The 18568-nt window shown below is 37.8% G+C and overlaps 1 protein-coding gene across 15 annotated transcripts in view; it reads right to left on the bottom strand.

Annotated features, from left to right (window-relative positions):
- SNX29 (sorting nexin 29) overlaps window positions 1-18568 on the bottom strand; it is a 180823-nt gene that overhangs the window by 81395 nt on the left and 80860 nt on the right. Inside the window, exons 21-22 of one of the 15 annotated variants that reach the window (XM_054080302.1) lie at window positions 6031-6638; window positions 1246-4573 (exon numbers count right to left, since the gene is read on the bottom strand). The exons of 11 other annotated variants lie outside the window; for them this stretch is intronic. In XM_054080302.1, coding sequence (XP_053936277.1) covers window positions 6509-6638 — 130 coding nt within the window. In that variant the 3' untranslated portion in view covers window positions 1246-4573; window positions 6031-6508. Of the gene's footprint in view, window positions 1-1245; window positions 6639-7193; window positions 7232-15344; window positions 15520-18568 lie in introns of those variants that run through there. 3 more of the 15 variants (XM_054080308.1, XM_054080307.1, XM_054080300.1) reach the window with 3 other exon arrangements.

The raw sequence follows: 18568 nt of genomic DNA, 5'->3' as shown, positions 1-18568 counted from the left end.
CTGTCACCCAACGCCCACAAAGACACCTAACCTATCACAGGTTTTAACAGATGCGGATACTTAAACATCACTATGAATTTTACACTAAGAGTCTTTCTGTGCAAATCTTTTTTTGTGTGATTTGGGGGGTGGGAGGGACGAGGGGGGTTCAACTAATTAGATCTCTGTATGATAGTAGTGCCTTGAAAATCTTTAAGTGAATTATCATCAGACTATTCCCCAAGTACCAGGAACCTACTGACACCATATTTTCAAAATTACAGCTTTGTCTGTTTGGTTGAAAGTGATTAAATGCATACCACACTTCCAACTCAAAGCTTTCCTTTTCAATGAAGGACCCAAATCTAACAGCTTGTTTTCACATGATATGGAAGCATCCAGTTATGAACTGGATATGAAAGTGTCGGTCTGAATATCCAAGTGTGCTATATCTCAATAAAAGGAAATCAAATGTACATCCGTGCCAAATACCACAGAATAATATAAGCATATTAAAACAGTCCTTGCAAAAACCCTCACTTACCGTTCAAGGGATTTTTTTAGTATCTTTTCCTATAAGATTCTGGCTTGCAGCGGGAACATGGCTCATACACACAGGCAGAAGCAACCGAGAAGCGGCCCCCCATGCTCTGCTCCAGCAATAAATAGAAAGTAAGGGAAAAGTTATCCTCATAAATTTTCCTAGAGAAATCAGTGGTGCTAAGAGTCCCCACTCCTCAAGGGGTGATCAGCTTGCACCCCTATCGCAGACCTTTAAAGCACCTTTGGAATTCTCGCTTTCTGAAAAAGGCAATAAAATCAAAGGGAGAGTAAAATTCCAGAGCAAATCAGCACCACAGACCTGAAAACAGTACAGACCTCAGTCTCCTGATCTGTATTGAAACACATTATGCGGAACTATTTGTAGGCGGTTTAATTTCCAGTAGATCCCATGTAACTTTAGTATAGATTTTTTGTAATAGCAACGTGCAAGAAAAATTTTGCATGGTATTATCTTCCTTCTTGTTTGTGTGAGTTATTTATCTGATATGTGATTATGAACTGAATTGTTCAAGGTTTCTTTCAATAAATACTACTTCTCATACAATGAAACAATGACCCTAACAAATTAAAGCCTAGCCACATCCTACATACATCATCCTTGAAAAAATGAACATAAATCACAGAAGCAATTACAAAACAGCTGAAAAGAACAAAAAAAAGATATAAGCATGCTCTAATTCAAACACGAAAAGATGTTAATTTTTATTTTCTTGTTGGTAAAGTAGTATATTTAAACCAGATTACAACAAAATTACCACAGGATATTTAAAAAAAATACAAGAAATTATTAAAAAAATTATATATATATACACATTTGCTTAAAAATTCTATAATGTAAACAATTAGCATAATGAGTTAAAATAATATTACAAACAGTTTATTAATACTTATGTGAATACTGTACATATATATGCTTCAGAATTAATACTATCTTTCTACAGTTTAATGGGAACAACAACAAAAAAAACCCTCCCATAAATGCAAAGGGAAATCCAACTTCTTCGGTTGCCAACGGGTTTGGTCCCACACACACCATCCTTAGTTATTTATCTCAGTGTTTAGTAATTTTTAGTGTCTTAAATTATTAATATTCCACTTGGAAAAACTACCACCACAGTTTAATTTCTGTCACAGTATGGACACAATTTCTGAGATCTTGTTAAAGAAGCCGATTCCCCTACATGAAGTGCAATACGTTTGTTCCGATGCAGCAACAATAACATTTTTATGTCCAAATACTTGCAGCAATTTGCAAATATGTAAAATTCATTCCTCTCTAAACATTTCAGTGTTGTTTTCTAGTATAAATTCATGCCATTATTAACCAAAAACTAAGCCATTATTATTAATTTGATGTATGCTCTGGTTATTTTTTAGAAAGAAATTTTGTAAATAATCTAAGTTATCGGTAACTTAGACCATAAGAGCACAGTGCAGAATAAGAAATAAATGAAATGTACAGTGTCAGACCACCGTGTAGAAAGTGTTTTATCTTCCATTCAATATGTGAAATACAAAGCAGGTTAATTGATACTTTTAAACCTATTTTATATTTTATATATATAATTTCATATATTAAAGTGATTCTTTCAATACACAATTCCAAGAAACTACTGAACTGACTAAATAATCACCAAGTTAATATTCCACATGATGCAGGGTGCTGACTGAACTATCCTAGCCTATAGAAATTAAAGGAGAGAAATTCTTTACTTTCTTGAGTTTATCTACTTTTCCAGAAGTGCCTCAAGCTCCAATACAGAAGTATTATTATTGTTTCCAAGGAGAAAACTGTGTTCTCATGTGAACCATGTTTATTTTCATATATCCTAGAGTTCCAGCTAGAAAAGTACAGTGCTGTTATCAAGATTTGCAAGGGTCTATAGGAGCAGAATGCAGAGAAAAGTCTTTTTCTTTCTGTTCCACAGGTTTCTCATAATCATTTCAGGCAGGTTACTGTATTTCTATCCACAGGTATACGTTATTTGTCCTCAGAATTACAAGATATTAGATGAAAAATACATTTTAAGTTTTTTACTGGGGGAGAGAGAGTTGAACCTTTGAAAGGGCACTAAACTTATAACACAACTGAGATCCCTGTGTGTTTTGGAGCAAATATAACATCCATATCTGAAAGTTCTAATAACGGATTCTGTTAACAAAATATCATATTAAATCATTAATATGTCCTGACAGACAGTATCACTAGTTCACGTGGGGTTCATCAAGCCTCATTTATCATTAGCTTGCTGCTCTGAGTCAGTCAATCCCATTTTTAGTGGGTTCTTATTAATTAATTTGACAGCTATAGTGTAGATATTTTTCTCTAAAATAAAACATTACTTTGTAACAAAAAAATGCACCTGAGGAACAGGTCACAAATTCGAGCCAGTAATCTATGATGCCATTATGCCCTTTCTCTAAATACTTGTATTAATCCAATCAGAATGATTTATGACTTGCAGTAGATTCTGTAAGATAGCAGAATTTGATTACAACTATCACATCAACAATATCCTCCACAAAAAAAAGACTGCTTTGGAATTATTAATCTTCCTAAGGGTATGTGACTCAACGGACGTATCAATTTAAGCCTTTATAACTATGTCAATATCCTGCCTCCTATAAACCTTGGAAATTTATTATTATTATTGAGAAACTTGATGTAATGCAAAATCCAAGGCAATAACAATGCATTCCCTATAATGAAAGACACACTCTCCAAATAAATAAGATTCTGAAAAAACATAGTCAATACATAATGAATTCTAATAGACACAGCTACAAAAGACAGAGGAGTCTTACCTGCCCTATGTTTCTTAGGAAATTGCTCATTTTGCCTGTGACTGGAGATCAGCATTAAAAGCAAAGCTCCTGCTTATTTTTCCAATTGATTTTGAATACTCACTAAAGGTTTGAGATGAGCAGCCCTAGCAACCTACAATACCTAAAGATAAAACAGGAATTAAATGGAAATGATACTACAAATTCCTCTGCGCTGCCTTGTACGGCGCCGCAGCCCAAGGCTTGCGGGAGCAACTCGAGGGCCCAGCCTGCCCCCCGTCTTCTCATCAGCGAGCACAGTGCTGTTCAAAGGAGCCAACGAGAACCCATCCACCCACTGTGCATCGCCCGCTGACCACATATAAGGGTTTAAGAGCTATCGGTCAGTACCAAAGTAAACGAGATTTGTACAAAAATTGCAACTACATGCATGAAATTAGGTGGCACAGGATAAACTGATAAAATCATTGTTATGCTTACAGGTATTTTATTATAATAAGGCAACCATTTGGGATACTTAATACCTGCTGGTCAACCTTATTTAACAGTCTTTGGTGAGTCTGGTAAATAAACAAAAGAATGGGACGTGTAACAGATGCAGACAATTCTTTAAAAAGACAAGGCATTTTAGGATGTGGGCACTCCTATCACTTAGGTATCTACTTGCCGTCATGCAAGTACCTCGCTTATCTTCAAAATAACCCAGCGTATAAAGTGGGAAAGCTGTCTTGTAAAGAAAGGCTTACCTTTAATTATTTTCTGAGATTTCAGAGAAACCACAGATGAGCTTTTAACTGGATTAGTAATGCACCCATTATGGTATCTTGTATCACAAAATGAACATTGTTTGCAGATTGTAACCTTAGGAGCCGATACACAGTTCAGCTCAAGTTAACAAAGAACAATTTGTACACAGCAAACAGGTTTAGTAATTTTATGTGGTCTACATACATACATTAAAAATTACAAGAAGCAAGATCATCAGGAATGAAATTCTAAGAGCCCAAACGAGACACAAAAAAAATTCCCTCTACACAACTAAAAAAATTTTAAAATTTAGTCTGTGCTAAATGAGATTTCTTACCGTTTGCAACTTTCTGAATAAGGAGTACTTTCATTTCTGAATTTTTTCCTGAAAATGAATACAGCTTCATGTGGCAGTTTCCACACAGGGTTTTCTTTCAGATTTACTTGCAATTCAGTGTTCAGACGCGTGTCATATTTCTACTAACCAAGTCTCCACTTTCTGAAAAATGAATTCAGAATTGTCTCAAAGTGGCATTGTCTTTATAACTCCTTTTCTTTCCAACAAAGATTAACTAAACTACCAGCAGTGCATCAGACCAAAGAGTTTGGAGAAGCATTAACTGACAAGCTACTCACTTTCCTTTCTTCTTAAATAAATGCCCCACTGTGGTTTACACAAAACACCATCGGTAATTCACCTTTTAATAAAAACTAATCAGCTAGCTCACAGACTGGCCTTTGTGTTTTCTATTTATCTATTTATTTTGTAAATGAGATCTCTTACTGACTGAAAAATACTGTTTCATTTCTGTGACACGATTTCGCATTGTGGTATTTCACCTACTGAAATTTCTGACCTGAAGAGTGAACTCTACTCCCCTTTGCCACACTGTGCTACTTAACGGAATCTATAAGCTCCGTATTTTTCTGGCAGGAACCGAGCACCTGGGGCTCACCGTGAGGCGCCAGCCCACTGCTGCTACCCACTGCCCGTAACTAAGCGCTGCTCGCTCAAGAAGTGCCACTTCCCTGACTTAACAGTACACGATGGTCACAGGTTTGCAGAACAGAAGTTCCAGTTTGCCAGAACTTCAGTAAAGCATTGAGGTAAAAAAATCTGTTATTAATCATCAGCTTGTTTTTTCTGCAGGGTAATATTAGATTTCAGTATCTACTGACATGAGAATTTAATATAATGAACAGATAATAGAATTACAAGATACGTCAATTTATGTAACATTATCCAAAAAGACTTCTGAGAAGAAATGTTCTTACACAATGGAAAACCAGAATACAATTGATAGAAAATTTGAATGTACACTGCTTAAACTTAATGAAGAGAAGAAGATAGCTAACATATAATTAACTGCCTACAGCAGTGCAGCTAATGGATACTGAACTGGATTCCAGTTAATCCATGTCAGGACTTCCATCACTTGTAATAATTCCTGTCGATTTCTTTAGTTACTTTTACAGTAGTATCATTACAAATTACTTTTCAATAGGAGGTGATGGGTAACAGGCACTTTCATTACAGGCAATTTTTAAGTATCACCACGTGGAGGGTTTTACAAAGTCAGAGTAAAAATGCCGTGCCAAGGATGGACCGTCTGTAACATCAGCAACAAATTAATAACAACACATAACCCAAGACTTGAAAGCACTATTTTGTGTCATGCTAATTTTGTGTATCCTTGTGGTGGTTTGTAGAAATCAATTTTATTGCACCCAGCCTTACAGCAAGACTGAAATTTCACTAAAAAATTATTACATTCTCCAATTTTTTAAGAATTACTTCCCACAAATGAAAGCTATTGAGAATATTTAACTAGGAATGTACAAAAGCTATTTTTCCACCTGTAATGTTTTTCCCTTTGTCATCTACTTTGTCAAGTTTTTTAAAATCCTTTGTGTGTGTCAGAGGTTTGCAATAAAAAAAACAGTCTTTCTACTTACAAAAGGTAATAAATTAGTGAGGTTCTTTTAAGCACATTCTTCTGACATATTAAGTAGTGATAATCAGAACCATTCTTCTAAAGGAGAAAAAATTGTCTTGACATGATACCCATGTCTCTCTGGAACAGAAAAATGTACAGTAGAAAGGGAGACAACACAAGACAAACAAGGAATTCATACTAACAGAAGAACTTCAGGAGAACAAAGGAGAACGTGTGCAATGCAGCTTTACAAAACAAAGAAAATGCCTATCAGTTTGCTGAGCCCCATGAAGAGCCCTCGTATTCTTTTGAGAAAGTGATTGCTGCCTTCCCAAGTAGTTAATCAGGATTCGACCCTTAGTAATGAATGTCTTTTCAGGATTTAAGTTGATGCAGCTGTAGTCTCTTCAGGAGCTTAAATTATAAATAGAGGCTAGGAAGGAATCACAGAACAAGTTAAAGGATGTGGTGCCAGTATTCACAGTTATGAAAAAGGGTCAAAGATCACCACTCTGAGGTTCCAGGCTTCGTGGCTCTCTTTGATGGCTGCGAGATAGTTTGGGGAAGCGCGTAGTCACTCTTGAGCGACTGCTTTTGCTTACTGGTTCTCCAGAAGGTGGAATATCACTAGGAAGACAAGAAATAAAGACAGAAGTAGCTAGTTGATGTTATACGTAAATTATTCTGTAGTTATTCCAAACATGAAAAAAGCAGATGTTATGAGAGCCTGGCACATGACTGGAAAGTACAGCACACATCTTCGACTACACAGAACTGCATTCTTTCTACTGGTATCTCAAGTGCAAATTACAAAATGGGCTCTTTCAAAAATGAGAACTAGTAGAACTTTCAATGCCTTATGGAAGATTGCAAATTACAGGATAAAAGCGTATCTCTATGAGTTGCAGTTCAGAAATGGTAGGAAAAGCATTCTGTAGTGATAAAAGTACAAGCAAAATAGACAAGAGCTTGGATGATGCTCTGCTTAACAATCCTCTAGTTATGGATGGATGTATCGTTACATGATGAAGTACACTAGTAATACATCCCTGGTGGGAATTCTTCAGCCTCTTCTGACCCACAACAGACTACAGTCTTGCATGAATGAGCCTTTTGGAAAAAGTGACTGAGAAGTAGTACATTAAATTCAACAACGAGCAGTAACAGAAAATTCCAGCTTACCTAGGTGAATATTCAGAGGCTATAGACTCCTCGGAAAACTACAGTATAAAGGGATACGTTGTACTTTTGCCATTCTTTTAGAGGACTCCACATGGTTTTTAATTATACTGCTTACATACAGATTAATAAATAAAACTAAATTTTGCATTTTGCAACTCAGCTAGGCAATAAAACCGCAGCGTACAAAGTTAATCTTATTTTTATAAGTTTAAAAAACCCCACATACAATCCCTATCTTCAGAGCACGGAGCTGCTAATCTGCCATTCTTGCCAAATTAAACAAATAAAGATGTATTTTAAATCAAACACTGAATTTACTCTAGGTAGTTCCCATTTTCCCGCAGTGAACTTCCCCACAGGTCTGACAGCCCTGCAAAAACCACCGGCATCCTCGGGCTCCACTGCAGCGTTTGGGGCACCCACACGGGAGAGGAGCTAGCAAAGCAGAAGACTTTAGTAAGTTCAGGGGAAATTCAGTCATAGGAAGCAGAGCACTCCTGCAACGCAAGGCAGCTGCGTGTCCGGTAGCCACCAGCTTTCTACCTACCATGCACACACCGGCTGTTCCTAAAGTCATAATTAGGAAGACAGGATAGAAATAACGTGTCCAATTCAAATGCTAAGCATTAACAGAAAAGCAAATTATGGGTTTTATTGGCAGTGTATTTTGCTTGTCCAAATTTCCGAGCAGAACACTCTAAAATAACCCGAGTTAAAACAACAAAAGGATTTTGCTGAACTGATTGACTGCACTCCTATTAGTGTTCAGTCTTCCTAGGTAGCAAGGCAGCCCCTCACATGAAAAAAAAAAAAACATATAATACACCTGTGGTATATATCCTCCTCTTCTTTAATAACAACATTAACAAGTTCGATCTTTAACTCCATATTTTTCTTGTCACTAAAATAAAACCCCTTAAAAATTAATTTAGCATATGTTATTAATTCTTGGTAGCCAAGGATAATTGGACTTCCAACTCTCATCCTATGATTTATTATTTTGAAACCAAGCAATGCTCTCTAAGTTGCTGTAGAGAATTCTGATCACATGAATCCAATTTCAGCTGTGCTCATTAGCATGGATTTCTTTTAGTAACATGAATATTATTACTCTTTATTTTTATACTACTTATAAAATTGCAGCGATGCAGTGTTGATACTCTAATGGTTATAAAATAAAGCATGGATGGCTTCAGAGGGCTGTGAATTTAGGCTAAAAATATGCATTTTTTAGAACACATAAACATAAAAGCATCTACATATCAAAGATAGAATTGGAATAAAATTACATTTTCACCTGCCTGGGCTTTTCTTGCCAGCACCGTGGCCACTGCCGATAGTACTTTAGCAGCCAGTACTTTATCGGGCGGCCGGCCGGCAACTTCACAGCTCCACAGTGGTTTACATTGCAGAAGGAAGCAGTGTTACGTGCAATTACTATAATCTGGTGATTGCTTTATTGAAAGTACTTTTTAATACACAAGCTCCTCCTGCTGGCACATCCACACAATGGCATAAGCATCAGCCCAAGGGGAAGGCTCTTCGCCCTTCTGGAGGAAATTGCCATTCAAAGAAAAAAAGTGCAAAAGGTGCAAAATTAATTCCCCTAAAATGAAGAGATATGAATTAATGTTGGTTTGCTGATAGGCATGGCTGAGGTATTAAGATCATCTCAGGATAATTACATGAACACCAATGTCTGTGAACGAAGGACAAAATTTGCAAGTTAATTCTGATCATTTAAATGATGCTACTCCAGAATGAGACGGACTTAATATCCAAATTAGAGATAATTTGTCTTAAATGTCCTAACTAATTTTTATAATGAAAATGCAGATTCTAAGACAAATCATTATGCTATGTAGGTTTACAGAATTAGATCTTCACGCATCCACCATGAAAAGGAAAATGGAGCTGATGCTGAAGTGATCAACTTCCAAGCAAACAGACGCTGTTTTGGGGAAAAAAGTTTAGAGTATAAAAAAAAAAAGTCATTACATTAAAAGAATATATCTTAAGTCCTTTCCCATCCTCCCTCCTCCAAAATCTGCCATCACACTTATCTGTTTCAGGTGTAGCCTTTTACTCTACAATTAAGATGCTGACTTTCAAACAACACCCAGAAAATTTAACTCCTAAGTTTGGAAACAAAATTACCAAACACCCCTAAAACACATGGTATTCAAGTAGGAGAACAAGAGATTACTCCCATCTCTCTTGTCTCCTGTTACAAGATTTAATAATTTGATTCTGGCCTTGAGGTCAAATGCTACTTAGAGTCTCTGTCACTAAAAGACATCTTTTTAAATCTACTGACGGTTCGACGGGTCAGATATTTCAGGAATTGTTAGGTAGAGGTATGAAGATGTCAAATGATCCTGTCAGTATTTCTAGCAAAAACACATGGAGATGAAATTGAGACACTTGCTCTGAATCTACTTTTTCCAGTCTGTGCTTGGGACTGAGGAGGAAGGAATTAAGCACAACTGAATGCAACATCAGCAAATCCTCCCATTTGTCTCAATCAGCAAAAAGGGCCTCCAGGCTGGTTTGGGGGGTTGGGAGAGGGTTCGCCTATAGATAGTTTCACTCAGATTAAAATACAAACTTAAAATATGTAAATCTAAAGCAGGGAGTAGCTATTCAAGAATTAATCTCCCAGAACAGCCACCCCAAGTCCCTGCGGCAAGAACTCTAAGTCTACATCTGTCTGAGTTACACCTGCTCAGTTTTAATACATCCTTCTTTTCATTCTATTACCTTCTCTGCTTCCGAAGTCTTAACAGGGTTCAGTTTGCTCGGGCGAGGCTGGCAGGCAGCCGGATACTTGCCAGGCATTACCCCGTTTGGCAGTGGAATGTCCCTGTAGCTCAGCCTGAGTTCTTGTCTATATTCTCCCTTTGTCTCATTCTGAAGAAAGAAATGCAACCTGCCGAGGCAATCGATTCCTTCTTCCCACCAGGTCATTGTTTAGCTTTTAAGCATTCCCGATTGATCTGCCCAGCGTTTGTTTGGATACTAACTCGGTTCCATTGATTTAGTCTTGGTGTCAAGTTCTGCCTGAGGTGCATCTATAGAAAAAAGCTTAAAATAACCAATGTTTTCAATCAGCTTCTGGGTTATTCATACTTTTCATTTATTGCTCTCCATGTATGAAAATGTAAATTGCATTTTGTGTGGTTTTCTTTTTATAATTAGTATATGGAACATCAGTGTACCATGTCTGCAACTGGCAATACTTTCTTAGCAGCCAGAGATGGGAGAACAGAAGTGACAAGCACAGCCTGGCAGTGCCACAAAGCTCAGGAGCCAGTATTTCATATCTCTTTATAGATATACATAACTCTCAGGTAAAAACACCTCAGGAGACATTAATGATTTTAGTTTTTCTCGAGTTGTAGTAAACACACCTCATCAAGAAAGGCATTGCCTGGCAGATAAATTTGGTGACGCTTTCTTGCCAGTTTCTTGTGTTATTAATATTTTTGTTTGTCATGATAATAATCCCATTTCTGGTTAGAGCCCAAATATTTAATGTGGTAAACTGGATTGAGACAGGCAGCCTTCTCAAAAACGTAAACAATGCCTATCCTATATCAAGAGATCTTTATAAGACAAATGAGAACCAATTCTGACTTGCGAGTACAACATATCTCAGCACCTTCTTCTGCCAATTAAAATCAGTTAAAGCACCTGTTTAGTGGCATAATTAACTAACACTCAGACTTCATCAAATCATTTTATATACTCTAATAACTCCTGCTTTGCAGTGATCTGGGTAAAACCCTTTTTCCAGTTGCTGAAGTGTAAAAATAATCGGAGCCACATTCCTGCCATCACTCCCAATTTTGTAGAAATGAAACATAATTATTAATGAGAATCACTGATCTCCATCTATTAATACAAATGACTGAATTGGGATGTTTAAATAGTCAGTTCTTAACAGAAGAGATAGAAAGATATGAGTAAGATAATCTCTCTATAGTACACTTCGACACTGAAAATCCCGAAGACCCTATTAGAGCCAAGCTGTTAGGATAAAAACGGAACAATCATTTTCTATCAAGATTAGATCTGAATTGATCAAGAAATGAAAAGCATTAATTCTAATATTCTATCCAACTGTTTGATTAATATACAGCTCCTTCGACTTCCACATACAAACTTCTACAGCAGAACACAGTATTCATAACGCCGCATTCAATCTCTTCTTGCTGTGAAATTATTACAAGTACATAATCATGCTTCCATTTTTTAGAATGTGAATGATCCCAACTTGAACGTTCTCATGCTACAAATTAGTTTCCATACCAGCATGAAGATTTTCTTCATAAACATCATCTGCATCGATACTTGAATTTTTCTGTAAACCATGACACTGTAAGCAATTCTGAGGCTCAGATCTTTTTTTTCTCTACTTTTTAACTCTGCTTTGAAGTTGGCATAACAAGATGGTTACTGTACAGTAAATGCTTAGTAGCCATCAGTATATCCTGTGAAATTAATAATACCTGTAATTAATTTTGGATTAAAACACTCTTTCGTTCAGGAAATGCTCAGACACCTGTAAAAATGATCTGCCGTTAGTTTCTGTCTGATCAATACTTATACCTAGAGTCCCATTCCTTGGCGTTGTAATGCATAATTACATCTGCATTTGGAAATGGTTACTTTCCATCTTTCGTGTGCCGCAGCTAGAATAACATAACGCATGAATGTGGTACTCATAAACGAGCCCTTCACAACCAACTAGAAAGCCAGAAACCACTGAACACACACATAAGAAAAAGATCACCAGAGTACACTATTTATAACTGATACAGCTGTTTTGTGTATTTCACAGATGAGTTGAAAGGCAGTAAGTTTGCCTCTCCCATCCGTGTCCACCTAGACATCACCAATACTCTTTCCTGCTTGGTGTTAGCTGAATTTGCTTATCTATCAGCGATAAGTAATTTAATGAACAAATGGTTCACGAGCAGAATGTGTTCCAAGGTTGTTTATATAATAACAAAACACAGGATTTGCTTTGAGAAGAATGCTGTTCAGTGAGTACCTGGATTTATTTTTTCCTACTAGTACTGTAATTATCTTTAAGGAACGCAGAGACAGATCTAGCACACATTTTTATTGAAAATATTGAGGTAACTAAAAACAGAAGACACGCATCAGGACTCACAATGCATCATATATGTGAAAATGAAAGGAGTAAAACTCCTGTTTGACAAGTAGCAATTTCAATGTGCTGAGCCAGCAGTGCACCGCAGCACTTCCTCCTCCACAGTCACAAGCTGTTTGCATGCAAAAGTGACAGGAAACGGAGACAACTTTAATTACCAAATTAGCTTTTAAACAGCACAGAATCGATACGATTGGCATTGGAATAACAACGGAAAGCGTTTAGAGAAAGTGTGTTCTCAGACACGGATGTAGGAGAAGCCAGTAAAAGGAGTGTATCTCAACACGGGTGAGCTGCCCACCTCCGGTTTGCACAGAACACGGAATGCAAAGCGACGGCCACCGTTCAGGCCAAGCGGTGGCAGGAACAAAAAAAAAGGAAAAAAACTTTACCATCACCTCTAATTTGCCTAATTTTGCCAGTATCTTGGCTTAAAGCTTACCATGTCTTCTTCCCTGTTCATCCCTATCATTTACGTGGTACTGAGCTCACTAATGGACTTAACACTTCCAGTTAAAAACTCGGTGCATATTCTTGCCTTACTTCATTGCATCTGACTCTTAACCTTTGACATAACTCAGCTTTTTCGGTAACACAGTGCAGTTACCAGTCTCCTGTTCTGGCAATCTGCCACCTGTGTTCCCAGCGCTGGGGAGCAAACAGCTGCTGGTGCTTTAGCTCCGAGCTGGGGGTAACAGCCCTGCTGGCGCTGGGCAGCGCCTGTTCCCCCTTGAGAGGCTCTGTCCTCGCCATGCTCCTCGACTCCTCTTTGCTCCAAATTCAGCCAGGCAAGAATATTTGCCCCCAAGCGCTGGCATATACACTTTTCAACATAGTTTAAACAGTCTCTATGGGAATAACGCAACTTCGCTGTCTTTGCTTTGAGTTTTGTAAGTAAATCGCCCATCATAAAAAGCAACCTGCACATACAATTATCATTACTATTTTATTTTTAAGAACACAAACCTTCTTTTGGAATTAGCATAAAAGCAAAGGGAATTATAAAGAAAAGTTGTGATCAAAACATGTTGTTTTGATCTTCCCAGCAAGTGCTTGAGTTTTAATTGCTCCATCAAGTTAAGAGGTATCAGCTGCTTCTCCCAAGCATCTTCATTCCTCATGAAGATTACAGCATGATATTAACATACGCAACAAGGCAGAAGAGAGGTGACATGACCCTCCTAAGGGACAGATCCAGATCTGAATGGATGTTATGCTAACAGTAATAGATACCTAAGGGAAAAATTAACAAACGTGAAAAACGCTCCTAGAATCCTATAGAATCATAACTATCCTGGAAAGTATGTTAGCAATAATAAAAGTAAAGAACAGTACTTTATAGCAATCACTCTTTCCGGGTTTTGTTTTGATCTTTTAAATACTAAAGGCACCTTACTGCACTCCAACCATAACCTTGATACTGACAGTGACCCATGACTAAAAAACTCAAAAACATCGGTCCTAATCTCAGCATTTGGGGGCTTTTAGTTTATTCTTAATTTTAGCCTATTATTTTTAGTTTCCCCAAGCTCAAAAAAAAAACCAAAACCTCAAATCAAACATCACACTGAATTGGATAGCACACAGAAAACAGTGCACCTGCCCCTGGAAACATAATCAGAGAGCTGAGAGTTGGCAAAGTGGAATTAAACACATAGTCTCTAAATAAACAAAAGTAATCGAGATGGGAAAATATGTAAATAAAGTACAGAATTGAGTACTGTCAATAGAATAACAAGGGAAATGCTGACTTTGTTCTTGGTAATGAATACAAGGATTAATGTTTACATTTAATCCAACACAAAGGGAAGCTAATCAAGGAAGATATGACATTGCCCAGTAAATGACTAAGGGAGCCAGCCTGGGATGCAGCATTCTTGACGGATTAGACAGGAACTAAACAAGCATCAGGCTGGTCAGCAAAAAGAAGACCACAGTAACTGGCAACCAAAATCACATTTTCTGTTCAGCAAGATTTCTATTATTTTCTCTGTAAGAAAGAAAACAGCAACAATAAATGTAAGCTCATCCTTTTTTTAATTACAACTCCAAATTAGGCTAACAGGAGGCCAAATTTGCTACCGACTCCAGTGGGAGTTACACGCACAGTACATTGCTGGCCATCAGCTCCTGAAATCTGGAGTCAGTCCTCCAGGTATTGTCAGATTCAGAATCATTAAAAAGTATATAATCTTGGTCCCTCTCTAATATAGATGCAACTTTGCCAAGTGACTTGAAAATAAAAACAAATAAAACTTGCAATAAGCTTGCTCCTTGCTAGAATATTAAAGAAAACTCAATTTAGGATAGTGGTGATCAGCTGTGGGGCTGGTATAGCTGGCAGGCACTGCAGTGCACCCCCAGCACGGGAGCTGTGTGCCTGGCAACTGGGCAGTCGTAGCTCGGGAGACGCTCGATGTGCTCAGTTTGCAGCTCCATAGAGGAGCCTGTAAACTCCTGCTGCTGCTACCCAAAGTATTTGCCTCTATATCCCAGCTGAGTTTCACTCCATAAGGAAGTTACAGGATCAGACAAAAGCCAATTTGATCTTTTACCTATGAACTCCCAAAAATCTCCTCCTCTCCTTGTCTTTGAGTTCTGTGGCTGTCAGACACGTGAAGATTTTGCTGTTTAGGAAGATTAGTGAACCCTGATATGGGACATTTTACGGCTCTGAATAAATTTTGAACTAAATGGTAACTGAAAAAGCTGCTGAGGCATTACTTTCCCTGGTTTAGAAACAGACCAATGAAGCACCTGAGTGCAGAGGTTGGCATTACACCCAAACGCATACAGTACCAGAAGGCAATAAGGTAATGCAGAATTTTATCTTTATCAGGCTAGTTCTGCTTTGCAAGCAGCAGGAGAAAACTCTCGGAAGACACTGGATTCAGCATGTTCCTCCTTGCCATATTCCTGTACAGGCCTGAAGAGCAAAGGGCTACGCTTAATGCAATATGAATATTACTTACGCCCTGCATACATGATATACATCAACTTGATTGCAGTATCACAGCTCTACAGTTGGACACAAAGCATTTTTCATCCTATACATACAGCCACCCTGTGCATAGATCACTTCGCTGGGCACTAGATTTTGTTGGAGGCTTCAGGATTTAGATGTGTTTGACTCAGTTGTAGCACTGACTGTAAAAATATGATAAAATATTCAGTCTGCCTGATAATACAAACCAGTCTTTTTATTTCCCTTTGGTCATACCTAGCTACTCTCAATAGCTAGTACTTTGGGATTTATCTCTTAATATGTAGGAGTATTCTACTGAAAGATTTTTAAAGGAGCCAGACATTGATGATGTACCCAGATACTGTATTAGGACTAATAAATTAAATCTCTTATAAAGAATTAATGTATGAGTTCTTGAAGGTTAGAATAATATTTCAGAAACAAGATTTCAGAATTAATAGACACAGAATAGTAAGAAACAGGCTCTTCACCTCACTTTGCAGTTGTAAAATTAAGCAATGCTACGCAAGCTGTTTACAAGGCACAGATTTCTAACACTTTCTGTAGTGATCATCCATCCCCGCAGATCCATGTACTGGTGGTTCTACTTCTTAGTACATGTCATGCGTAAGTGTAACTGTGCCACAATTAAAATCTCAATCTAAAAATAAACCTTCCTGCTGCTGTTGGTATAAATCAAACTCTGTGGGACTGTGTAATAATTATGTGAAAATTTGAAGAAAAACTACTCCGGGTCTGCTCTCGGAGACAGTGACATCAGCCATCCCAGCACAAATCCTTCCTGTAATTTCTGTCTAAAACTGGTTTATTTTAGCAATAGTAAATTCAAGCAGTCCATGTCCCGATAAAGTAGATCTGCATTAGGAAATCTGCAACTATTCTGACTGCATCATGGCAGAGAAGAACAGCCTCATGTTAGACGGATGCAAGTCTGCAGAGAACTCGTGTTGACCCTGAGCAATGGCCACACCAAACCAGCGAGCGGAAAAGGCATGGACAGGATACCTGTGCAATCTCTGCACGCTGCAGGTGAAACAGGACCGCGTGAGGAAGCTACCTCTAATATTTCTCCATAGACCTCAAGAGTTCAGGTAGTTTTGCATTTCTGAACTGACATTTGGCCTAATTAGTACCTACAGAGGATGCATTTGGAGACCTCGGAAGCAGTCTAAAGAATATCCCTCCAAGAATAGCAACAATCATTTTCTTTACTCATTCGTTAATGATGTGCTGTGATATGGCAGGGAAGCACGCATGCATACTATTAATTTCTATTATTAACAGATGAGTGCCTATAATTACACTGAGTTATTCCAGAATCCCTTCCACTAACTGCTCATGGATTCTGCTACCATCGCCCAAGTGCCAAACAGATTAAAAATACACCACAAAAATACCATCCGAAATACAACAGAACTGCATGGACTATGTTTATAGCTGGCAGATTAACAAAAACAAAGAACAAAGCTTCTGTAGGATGTTTTGAATTTTGGTGATGGCCCGTAGCTAATTCACGCTGCTTTCACATTAGAAACTGATGGCTGCTGAAATATTTTTCAATACAAGTTCAAATAAGGAAAAGAAATAACCCACCTCCTTTTGAAAAACTGTGCAGTTAGGCATAAACAAACTTGTTATGGTCTGGATTGAAGCCAGCTACACGCACAAGTACAAAGACACCTCTCTTATGAAGATTATCTGTTTCATGTATTTGAACAGATCCATCCATTTATCCATTTATCCATTACTGCTGCACTGAAGAGTATGAAAAACCACTGGAAGATGCATAAACTGATTTTTCTAAAATGCATTTTCATGAGTATTCCTTACTGTTTCATATGCTAAGAGAAAGGAATAAAGCTTATGTATCTATCCCCCAAGCAAAGTCTCTTTCACTCCTCAAAACCTTTCCCACTGTGGAAAACTAATAATCTTTGGTTTTATTCCCATGCAATGCTCTAAACCTAACAATTACATGAAGAGAAAAATTTTAAAACCATGTTGTTTCATCAGCAAATTCATTTTTTAAAAACCTTGCCATTCTAGGAATTACATAAAATGTACATATGGGAATATATTTACATATATGCGTTCTGATTTAAAGAATAGTGGGTTTTTTTTTCCTCCCTAACAGATTCCTCAAGGGAAACAGAACTGAGACGTTGACATTTCAGGAGATCTGTAGCAAACATCATAAACTCATGTTTGAGAGATTAGCTTGCAATATTCCTGATAGCAGATTATATAAATACACCACACCAAAACTGTTTGCAAATGCCATCCTGGGCCAAAAATGTTTGCAAATGTCACAGAGAACCACCCAATATGAAAAGAGCCCTTTGCTTAATCTAGGGTGATTACTTCTGCCCAAAGGGCTGACGTACAGGCTACAGAACACAAACAGCGCTTGGCCGATGCCCCTCTGCCACCCCACGCAGCAGGGAATGCAAGCACGCAGGAACTGACAGACGTCGTTCATCGTTTTCCTGCATCAGATACCTTGAAAAAATACTATTTTCAATTCCACAGACTATCAGAAGGACAACTTGGTGATAGGACAATGGGTGTTCAGGAACTGAAGAGAGAACACCGGTATATTGCCCCGACTGAAAGGAGATAGAGCTAACCTGTTAGGTCACGTTACTCAGACTCTGGTTCCTAAATAACGAACCCACCAGATCACACTCTCCAGGGAGAGCACTGCCTTTGTGTATCAAATGCTCTGTGACTTCTTCCATATTTCAGAAAGTCTTAGAATAAAAGTGATTTTTAGACAGTCTGCATTGTTGCCAAATACCTTAATGAAGCTTCCCTTATAATATAATTCCAGCTGAAAATGGCAAGTCAAAGACTTTCTCTTGAGCAGACAATGAATTTAAGCCACCATTGTTTATTCCTGGAGTAATCTACTATAAACTGTATCAGTTCCATGACTCCACATATCTTACTAAGTAAAGATTTGAACTTCTCACGGATCTCCAGGCTGTGTTTTGTCCAGCTCATGGCCACCAAGGCCACGCTAGTGCAGTTTTAAATGACATATTTTGCCATGCAGACTAGTTAAAGTAAGTCCTAAGCTTTTAAGTTCCTTTCAAAACATCAAAAAGTCAGGAGCACAAATAGCCTCATCCTTTGTTAGAATAGTGTGTCTTCAGAAACCTCTTATGGTACCACATTTGCATGGTATGGAACTTCCAAATACATTATAAA

The sequence above is a fragment of the Cuculus canorus genome, chromosome 15, assembly GCF_017976375.1.
Source record: "Cuculus canorus isolate bCucCan1 chromosome 15, bCucCan1.pri, whole genome shotgun sequence".
Taxonomy (NCBI): domain Eukaryota; kingdom Metazoa; phylum Chordata; class Aves; order Cuculiformes; family Cuculidae; genus Cuculus; species Cuculus canorus.
The sequence above is the reverse complement of the archived record's forward strand: the minus strand, read 5'-3'. Positions and strand labels throughout refer to the sequence as shown.